Source organism: Danio rerio, chromosome 24 (assembly GCF_052040795.2).
Source record: "Danio rerio strain M-AB ecotype USA chromosome 24, GRCz13ab, whole genome shotgun sequence".
In the NCBI taxonomy this organism is placed as follows: Eukaryota; Metazoa; Chordata; class Actinopteri; order Cypriniformes; family Danionidae; genus Danio; species Danio rerio.
Genome location: NC_141044.1, coordinates 3442501 through 3453557, shown reverse-complemented (window position 1 = coordinate 3453557; position 11057 = coordinate 3442501). Strand labels below are relative to the sequence as shown.

The window sequence follows — 11057 nt, the reverse complement described above, 5'->3', positions numbered from 1 at the left end:
AAGCTTTAGAATAGAATAGAATAGAATAGAATAGAATAGAATAGAATAGAATAGAATAGAATAGAATAGAATAGAGCTGTATTGGTCGCCTCTGCCCCCTGCTGGTCAGAGTAGTTTTGATTTTGATTGACTATAAAATTACTAAATTTATTGGCGTTAAGGTATTTATTTACTGACAAAAACTTTGTATTACATGTAGATAAAGGCTGTCATGACGTCTTTTTGTAAACCAGAAAAAGACACTATATGGATTTGTGCTGTAATAAGATATACAGTGCTCAGCATAATTGAGTACACTTCATTTAGGAAATGAATATTTTTCTCCATTTCTCAGTGAATATAGGCTATGTGTTTTGACATTTGCATTTTAACAAAACAGATTTATTAAACAGATATATTTATTAAAATAATATTGTAGTCACCAGACTCACCAAACAAACAAATTTAGAAGTTAAAAGATAAACAATTCAATTCAAGTAAAACATTGCAAATAAATTACAAACTACATTTTTTTTTCTTTTTTTTTTTTTTGCTTCTCTTGATTTTTCCTCTTTTTAAAATGTGTATTTAATAGTTTTCTATAACTCAAATTTGGCTGTACTTGTTTTTGGACTGTTAACGTAAGTAATTCTGATAGATAAGCTCCAGATTTGGGTTTTGACTAATCTAATATATAAGCACAGATATAATATTGTATAGCTTCATATTGAAAATATGAATTTAAAATATTGATCTGTGAGGGGTAAACTTATGCAGAGCGCTGTATTGTAATATAATAAATCTGCATTTGATATTCATTCATTCATTCATTTTCCTTCGGCTTAGTCCCTTTATTCATCAGGGGTCGCCACATTCAGGGGGAACCACCAACTTATCCAGCGTATGCTTTACACAGTGGATGCCCTTCCAGTTGCAACCCATTACTGGGAAACACCCAAACACTCTCATTTACACAGATATTGTACACTACAGCTAAGTTTATTTATTTCACCAATAGCGCATGTGTTTGGACTGTGGGGGAAACCGGAGCACCCGAAAGAAACCCACACAGCGAGAACATGCAAACTTTACAGAGAAATGTCAACTGACCCAGCCGAGGCTCGAACCAGTGACGTTCTTACTGTGAAGCGAACATGCTACCCACTGCGCCACCTCAATAAATAAATAATAATATAATAAATAAAATTAATTAAATAAAATGTAATTAAATATAATTGAATATATCATATTAGACTATATTATCGCGAGATACTGCAAGTTTTTTGATGCACTTGTCAGTGCAATGATTTTAGGCTTTTAGACTTCAGACTAATGGAAAAAAACACTCCAAATACAATTCTAGCAGTTTCCTGTATCGCATTTTAGCTGTTTTATTTTTTTGTAGATTTCAGTTATAATACAACATTATCATCTATTTAACAGTGAACATTATGATTGTCATTATTCTTCTGTCTTTGTGCAATATTTTCTATCTAAATTTTAAGTATTCCCATAACTGTCTCTTTAATGGGTCCAAAGAAACAACAATTTTGAACTGGATGTAATGATGAGATTTTTGTGCTATAAATGTAAGAAAGTGTGTGCATGTCTTTTAAAATAATAATAATAATAATAATAATAATAATAATAATAATAATAATAATAATATCGTTTTAATAAATAATAAGATATTATTATTATTATTATTATCAGTATAATTCATTATAACCATTAACATGCCTCATTTGTATATTTAAACATAAATATTTTAGATATTTTGTAATACATGACATGTTTGCAATTCTAAATGTAATCACTGAACCGGGGAAGTATGATAATGAGTCATAACTACTACCCAATCAGGCGTTTACGATTATCGGTGATTCGGATTAATTTTTCCTCCAGATTTTTATGGTGGATTTCCATTAGTATATCAGGTTACAGCAATCAAAACAGACAGAACAAAAATGCATATTATGAAAGAAAAAATCCATCCTAATTTTCAAACGCAAAATCGGCCGAAGGAAAATAAAACTCATGTCATTTATTTTATTTTTATTTCAGTCATTAACAACAGTTTATAAGCTGTCAAATATGTCGAACCAAATATTTTCTTCGAGCTAACCCGCTGTGCGAATATGAAAAAAAAAAATCTGCAAAGACTCTTGTGAACGCGCAGAGGGGGCGCGGCTTAAACTGACGTCGCTTGCGTAAACCTTGAGTCAACATGTCGGGAAGCGCTGTTATCAGAGTTTTATCTCATCTAAGCAAAACATCACAGTTTCTACAAGCGAATAAGACGAACTGTGTGAATGTAAGACGACCATTCACTGCAAAGCTGCAAGGTAGCATGTTTTCAACTGTCCATTATCCCGCTAACAGTGCACGCGCACACGACACGAGTGCGGACTGATGATGATGATGATAATAATACAGTATCATCAGTGTGCAGGAATGTTTTAATACTCGAAAAACGGGTGTACAACTGCTTACTTTGGCATTTTAGCACTTCAGTTGATGACATACGTTGATGGAGACATTGTTGTTTTCCATAGGAGACAATAACGTTAGATGATATTTAGCAATTAGCAAGATGTTGTGACTGCACACCTGTTTGATTATCTTTTATACGTATACACACAAACACACACACGCATATGCAGTATATAACTTAAATATATAGAATAAACAAGTAAATTTAGTTTCTTACTGAATTCTTAAAGGATTAAGAAGTTACTTGTTAACCCATTTGCCCTTTGACAAGTCAGATAACGTATGATTTCAGTGTTTTGTTAATCATATAATCAAGTTGAACATTGATCCAAGTGATGAATTTAGCTTTGGTGCTGTTTTTAAATGGGATTATTATATAGTTGTATCTTAGATTTAAATAAAATAATTTCTCAGAATACAATTGAAATTGGTTAAATGATTGTTAAGGGTGTAAATATTACTTTACACTAAATTAATTTCTCCTTGAATGCAGGTGAAGGTCGGATCAGACCACTAGATGGCGTTAAAGTCTTAGATCTGACAAGGCAGGAGTCCCTCATTCATATCAAATTGGCCATTAAATATAGAAAAAATATGTTATTTGATAGTGAATATTTATATATATATATTTTTTTTTTGCTTTATGGTATTCATGCAGAGTTTTGGCTGGACCTTTTGCTACTATGATATTGGGAGATTTAGGAGCAGAAGTGATTAAGGTTGAGCGACCAGGTATGTGCAACATTGTGGTAAAGTTATTAAATGTATTTTTATTTATTTTATTTGTAATATTTTTTGACGCCACAATAACCATGATTTACTTCAGAATCAAATCAGAATTTGGTGGACTAACTGTTTTTCAATCACAAAAAAACTGAAAACTTTTATTATAGTTTTATACTTTAACCTTTTCAACTAAAATAAATAATTAAATACATGATTTCAATATTCTTTTTCATTTCAAATCAGGTAGAAAACTTTCTATTTTATTAAAGTAGACATCTGCATTTAGGCTAATTTACTTTCAATGTTTATACAATAACAATTCTAATTTTAATGTCACATATAACTGTTATGCCTAGAGCTTAAGCTTTAGAGGAGGTTGTCATTCCCAAAATATGCTAGTATTTTTGCTCACATTTATTTATTTATTTAAATTTATTTTATTCTATTTTATTTAGTCTGTCTGTCTGTCTACATATAAATATATTGTTTATTATTATTATTAATAATTATTACTATTTGTTATTTGTTTGGAAAATCTGTTTTTCAATTACAAAAATACTGAAAACATTTGTTATTCTGACTAATTTTTCCTAAATAAGTAAATACATAAATAAATTCATTTTTTTTTAAATAGGAAGAAATTTTATTTTATATTATTTCATTTTATTTTACTTGTAGTATATCCAGAGAAACTGAGAATTTTGTGGTGGTCTTTAGAGTAATCTGCCACTATAGTAAATAAAAAATAAATACATATGTCACATTTTATTATCACAAAAATTGAAAGACTGTAACATTACAGAAGACACCTGCATTTAGGCTAATTTGCTCTATTTGTCTATCTATCTATCTATCTATCTATCTATCTATCTATCTATCTATCTATCTATCTATCTATCTATCTATCTATCTATCTATCTATCTATCTATCTATCTATCTATCTATCTATCTATCTATCTATCTATCTATCTATCTATCTATCTATCTATGAAGGAAGGAAGAAAATCATCTTTGCTTACCTGTTGAATGTAGTGAAAGAGATTTAGCACTGTGCCCTCAAAGTTCATATATTAATTTAGCACACATATACATCAATTCATCGTTTGACTAAGCGTGCCACTAGAGCAAATATTTTGAGGTTGATAATGCTATTTTCATGTTAAATGCTCACACTGTAATGATATTCATCATATTAAATGCTTCACGTCATGTAGAACTGATTCTTTGTTTAGCTCTTGCAGTGTGTGTTTCTGATCTCTGAATGTGTGACAGGCTCCGGAGATGACACGAGAGCTTGGGGTCCTCCATTTCTGGGTGAAGAGAGTGCTTATTTTCTCAGTGTGAACAGGAACAAAAAGGTATAATCCTTGTTTTTGTTAAATGCTGTATTTATACAGTTGAAGTCAAAACAATTATTATTATTAGCCCTCTTGTGATGTTTTTTTTTCTTTTTTAATTTTTTGGCAAATGTTTAACAGATTCAGGAATTTTTCACAGTATTTCCTATAATATTTTTTCTTCTGGAGAAAGTCTTATTTGTTTTAATGGAGCTAGAATAAAAGCAGTTTTTAATTTTTTTAGGTTAAAATTATTAGCCCCCTTAAGCAATGTTGTTTTTTTAATTGTCTACAGAACAAACCACTGTTATACAATGACTTGCCTAATTAACCTGATAGACCCAGTTAAGCCTTTAAATGTCACTTTAAGCTGAATACTAGTATCTTGGAAAAATGCAGTTGGGTTCCCCTTCCTGTTCATGATGTCTTTTTATATAATTGCAGAGCATTGCTGTTAACCTTAAAGATCCAAAGGGGATCAAAGTTGTAACTGAGGTAAATACATTACACATTTTGTTTTGTTGTTGTTCGATTTATTTTGTTTTGCTCACCTTGCCTGTTTATACACTACCTTACAAAAGTCTTGCCACCTATCCAAGTATTAGGAACAACAAATAATCACCTGACTTCTAGTTGATCATTTGGTATCAGAAGTGGCTAATATAAGAGACAAAGGCCTCTAGATTACACTTGACCACAATAAAAACCACAATAAAATCTGATCATGCCTTGATTTAAAATTATTTCATTAGGACAGTACGATCTGACTTTGCTTAGACAAAAGTCTCATACTAAACAGAAATAATGTCCAGTATGAATATAAACTTGGATAATAATAAGACTTTTGTATATTTATTTATTTATTTTTATTATTATTAATTATTATTATTATTATTATTATTTGTTTTTTTATGAGACATGTTTATAATATTTTTAGACAACAGAATACCCTTGGTTTGCTTTAGATCAGTATTTAGCAAAATAACTTTTTTTAATCACAAAAATACTAAAAATATTTATTATTCTGACCAACTTTTGTCTTAAATAAATAAGTAAAAATAAAAAAATGAATGAATGAAATATTTTTATTTGAAATCAGGAAGAAAACTATTTATTCTCTTTTATTATTGTATTGTATTTTGCTTTTAATATATCCAGCGAAGGTGAGGATTTTGAAGTGGTCTTCAAAGTAATCTCCCCCAAAGTTGTAAATGTATACAAATAATAAATTCATATGTCACATCCTATTATCACAAAAAAATAAAATATTGTAAATTTGTAATCTTAAAGTAAACACCTGCATTAAGGTAATTTGCTTTCATTTAATAACATTTGTAGCTTTTCTGTGATATATGAATTGTATCCCTTGATCTAAATACATTACATGATGTTCTGTTGTTTGATTTATTTTGTTTTGCACACCTTGCCTGTCTCACTTCATTGTCTTTTTTTGTCAGCTTGCCAAAATGTGTGACGTTCTGCTGGAGAATTATTTGCCCGGGAAGCTGGGTGAGATGGGACTTGGGTACGAGGAGTTGAGGAAAGTGGCGCCGCGGCTCATCTATTGCTCTATAACAGGTGTGCACAGTATTCACAAGATGCCAAAGCATCAACCTTATACTATTTTTAGATTTCTGCTTTAATTATGACAAAGCGGCTTGATTTCATTTTTTTGTTGAAACTGTGTACAAACTTTATGTTAGGGTACAATTCCCACTCTTAATAAACCACTGACAACGACTTTTATAGATTGAAAAATATTAATAGTCATTAAGGTAGTAGATGGGTTTAGGTATTGGGTAGGATTAGAGATGTAGAATAAGATCATGCAGAATATGTCATGTATACGTAACAATGAACAGGAAATGTTTAAAAAATAGGCAGGAAATAAGACACTAGTTAATAAAGAGAAGAGAACAGAAGAAATTGTTATTTATAATAAAGCATTACTGAAACAGCAAGTAATATTACTTCTGAATTCTGTAGTTAAGATTTTTTTATTTAAATAATATACATTTCTTTACATTTCAGAAAACTAAATTAGGGGTTAAAAATTAATGATTGAAAAAAGTTTTTTGGGGCGATGGGGGGGCATTTTAATATGCTTAATAAAGCTTAAAATTATTATTATATAAAAATAAATACATTTATTATAAATAAATAATTAAATAATTAATAGTAAATAGTTGCTGCCTCGGAAATTTACTAATGCCCCCTAGTGGACCAATAATTTTGCCCCAGAAAACTTTATAGCCAAAAGTAAATGTTATTGCATCTTCATTCCCGTCATGTTTTTAGATGTGTGTTTGTTATTTTATCATTTATAACACGTACACAAGGTATCACACCAGGCATGCTTAAACTCAGAGGCAAAAAGGTTAAAGTTCATATAAATCATAGTACTGTAAATGCAAAGGCCAAAAAAATAGTTTGCATTAATGGTCTTTTATTTGCACAGTGTTTCCAGTTTTACTGAGAATTTACTAATTCATTAAATTGCCAAGAACATTTTGATAGTTTTTTAGTGGTTTACCCATTTAAGGTATCACTAAATATAAACATAAGAGTTCAATTTCTGCATTTTATCAAAAGAATAAAACTAGATCAGGGATGTCCAAACTCAGTCCTGGAGGGCTGGTGTCTGTCCTGCTGAGTTTAGGTACAACTTGCTTCAACACACCTGCCAGAAAGTTTCTAGTATGTCCAGTAAGAGCTCGATTAGCTGCTTCAGGTGTGTTTGATTAGGCTTGGAGAGCTAAAGTCTTGACACTGGCCCTCCAGGACCGAGTTTGGACACCCCTGAACTAGATGAATTGTATGCTTTATTCTGCACACACACACACACACATGCGTATATAAATGGCAAATTAGTTTTTGCTTTCTTCCATTTTATTTGAAGTATATCGGGGCCTTTATGCTGTCTTTGATTTTTGAGCTTACTTTGTATGGTGTTGTACCTGTGCTGCAGAATGCTTGGGTTAGACTCCGTTGAAGCACGCTTCCACAAAAAACCTAAAAGCAATGTAAAATCAAGGTAAACTATGTGTTTTGAGTGCGCTTTTCTCTTACGTCTGCTTTTGAAAAGGCTATTGATTGGGTTTAGGTCAGTGGTTTACTGGTCAGGTGACCTATACCTTCTTTTAGACTTGCACAAGAAGTACGTGTGCATGAAACGTATAACTAAATGTACCCTATGTAAGATTTCAGATTGTCAGAAATGTAGACAGCACCCTCTAGTGGATCTCTCATCTGAAACGTGGATTGAAATGTACCCGGAGTAACATATTTTATGTTTCGCCAAAAAATGTAGGCTGAAGCACATATTTCCAGATCCTGGGCTGTAAAAATAGGTTGTATTAAGCGTAACGCATGCCACAAATTTAATGCTGACAGCAGGATGCGGCCTGCCGAGAACTGCAGATGTAAACTAATGCAGTCCATGACGTGAATGAACAGAGAAACGTTGTAAGTTTGCATAATTGGAGGAACAAAAAGCCAATGTGTTCTTCATTACATTTTACGTCTCCAGTTAAATATGTTAAAACTCAGCTTAACTCTGTACTGTAGACACCGTTATGCTATTCTAAATCTGGCCTGCTTTTAACCCATAAACCCTAATGTTTTCAGTCGTATGGTCCTTATGAAAAGGCTAATTTACTTTACTGTCTGATTTTTTTCTCTTCCTTTTTTAATCGCGCTCATAAAGGAAGCCACTCTTGACTTGAAAATTGTTCTGCAGCCACGCTAATCTGAAGCGGATGGGCACTGTCACCACGCTGGCTGCTCTGGTGATTGCTTTCACGTGTCAGGCTCCCATAAATCCTGCAGTCAAGTCACACTTGATAAGGAAAGGGAAATCAGCATTTCTGTATAGCCGCTCTGTCAATGCTGCTATATAAAGACGCCAGTTTTGGTCAAACTACCATGCATTTCTTTGATTAAGAGTGTGTATATAATATTTTACCACCAGATGCATCTGGATTTAATGCTTTTTAGAACTGTCAGAAATGTCTGCTTTTAAATGAAAGTTTAAACGTTAAATTATAACATCTATCTGCATGCAAAAAAGTTTGGCAAACTATAAATATAACGTAAAATATGTTTGCGTCCACACTGATGAACATTAACGATCTGGTTATTTTTAGTTTATGCTTTTTCAGTCTGCATTACCCCTTTATAAACAGCAGGTGTCCTCAATGCACTACTAACCAGTGAGTTTTTATTAAAAAATGTAATAATCTAATCAAAAAATTTAGCGATTGTAGTAGTTTAGTGGAATAAAAACACATAATTTTCGTCTGCATATTAAAAGCATCGAACACAAAGATGCTGAAACTAGCACCGGATACCTGAGGTATAAATTTGTATACTTCAATTTTCTAGTCTAACTTGCGTAACTTTCATGAATTGTTATCATTCATGATATAACCACTTGTTTTCTAGATGGTCATTACTTTTAAATAATATTTGAAACGAGGGCTTTACGTCAATCAGCTTCTCCACAATGTTGTCTGTAGCTTTAAATTTTGAGAGCCCTTTATATTTAAAAGGATTCTAACTGGCTGCCAGTTGTTTATTATTTGTTAGCTGGGAAAAAATCGTTCTGAAAGTGATCCCTATGATCTTGGACCTTATTATACGGCACAAGGAGCACAGTTAATTTTCTGTTCTTTAACACATTGCCTATCACATACACAGTGATGCGCAGCAGCACAGAAATATCTTTAAATATGAAAAATTAAAGGCTTGAAATGTAAAAGATTGTTATTCTAAACATAAATATAAAAGGCTACCTCCTCCCATGCCCTCTTCACCTCAGGAAGCTTTGGTGAAATCTGCCTTTTCTGTAGATGGTCTGTTATTGTGGTACACAATCTCGGTCCTGGAGGTCCGGTGTCCTGCAGTTTATAGCTCCAACCCCAATCAGACACACCTGGGTTAACTAATCAAGCTTTTACAAGGCTTTTTAGTAACATCCTTGCATGTGTGTTGAAGCAAATTGGAGCTAAAATCTGCAGGACACCGGACCTCCAGGATGAAGTTTGAGAACCCCTGCTCTATAATCTTGCGCACATGCATGCCTGCTTGCTAGCGTTCAGCTTTTCTGCTTACAAAATCCACCATGTATACAGCGAATCTGCTTGGTCCAAACACAATTTGCTCTTAAAGGGCAGGGGAGATGACACTCTAATTGGTTTAATGCATGTTACACCCATAACTCCTTAAGAAAATGAGGACAACCCTTTCAGACAACGCGCTGAGTTCGCAGACTATTTTTCCACTTAAAATAGCAAATGTGGATCCTCACCATGTGCTTAGATGTTTAAAATAGAGCCCGATGGTTCTATATGTATTTATTGTTATAGCTGTGGCCTGATCTTTGCTGCTGTTTTAATTCCAGATTGATATTTATCATTATCATGCTTGGTGTGAACACGCCTTTACAGTATGTTGGTGCTCTTCATACAGTTCATGCAAGTTTTTGCATTGTGTCAACATTTCAATGGCATTTCTTGTGCTTTACAATGAATCACAACTTTTTTTTACTTCAGCTGTTCCCTGTAAGATCACAAATCACAGCCAAATTCCCATGTCTCTCACTGCTTATAAAGACCTGGAGGCGTAACCCACAAGACCTCATGAAATTGTGGATGCTGGACAGTTAAATTGGAGTGATTTACCATGCTCATCCCGAATCGCTTAATCTTCCCCTTGTGAGAGAATTTTTCACTTTCTTCTTGAGTGTAAAATCAGTCTGGAATGCTTCTCAAAACGTGCTGTTTGATTTATCAGACTCTAATGTTCCTCTGACTGGGATTTTGAGGACAAGGATCTCTAATCGGCTGTCGTCATTGTTCCTTTTGTGTGTATTTATACCGCTTTGGCTGCTTAAAGGGATAGTTCACCCAAAAATAAAAATTACTTTGCTATTTACTAGGGGTGTCAAAATTAATTGTTTCTTCGGTGCACCGTGATGCAGACACGGACATTTCTGTATCGGTTCAGTAATAATCATAACCGGTTATTATATACTGACGTCATTTATCTCCTATGCACTCTGTCGTGAGGGAGGTGAGCGCGAGTATTTACAACACTCAGGCAACTCAGGGCCGGCCCGTGGCATAGGCACCATAGGCAAATGCTAAGGGTGCTGTATATCCAGGGGGGCGCCAGAAATGAGCGCGGTTCAGTTGGTTTTGTTTTCGATGTTCCTGACACACATTCAGTTATAGACAGCAATAACTCAAAAAACTCTTACCCTAAAAAGATCTAAAGTGTGTTTCCTACAGAAAGACAAAGCTGGTTATGTTTCACAGCTGTCGTTCTTTTTTTCCGCTCGACATTACGAGCACTGCTTCGTTTAAGCCCTCGAAATATGTGTTTAGCCGGGAGAGCTCGCGCTGAGAAGAGCTCTCAGTAAGGGACCGTCGGAAAAGTGCTTCTTTTTTTTTCCGTTTTTCTGCTCCGCTCAGCGCGAGCTCTCCCTGTTGCGCGGGCTTAAGTGTGTGTGTGTGTGTGTG

General features: G+C 33.5%; 1 protein-coding gene across 12 annotated transcripts in view; it reads left to right on the top strand.

Moving 5' to 3' along the window:
• The window catches only part of sugct (succinyl-CoA:glutarate-CoA transferase), a 304284-nt gene that overhangs the window by 34444 nt on the left and 258783 nt on the right, over positions 1-11057 (top strand). For 4 of the 12 annotated variants that reach the window (XR_015524571.1, XR_015524572.1, XM_087308850.1 and 1 more), the window contains 5 exons: positions 2966-3017; positions 3131-3204; positions 4472-4557; positions 4981-5031; positions 5994-6114. Coding sequence is in view for 6 of the 12 variants with exons in the window: in XM_087308850.1 (XP_087164976.1) it covers positions 3156-3204; positions 4472-4557; positions 4981-5031; positions 5994-6114 (307 nt within the window). In the remaining 6 variants the exon portion in view is untranslated. 12 annotated transcript variants of the gene reach the window in all.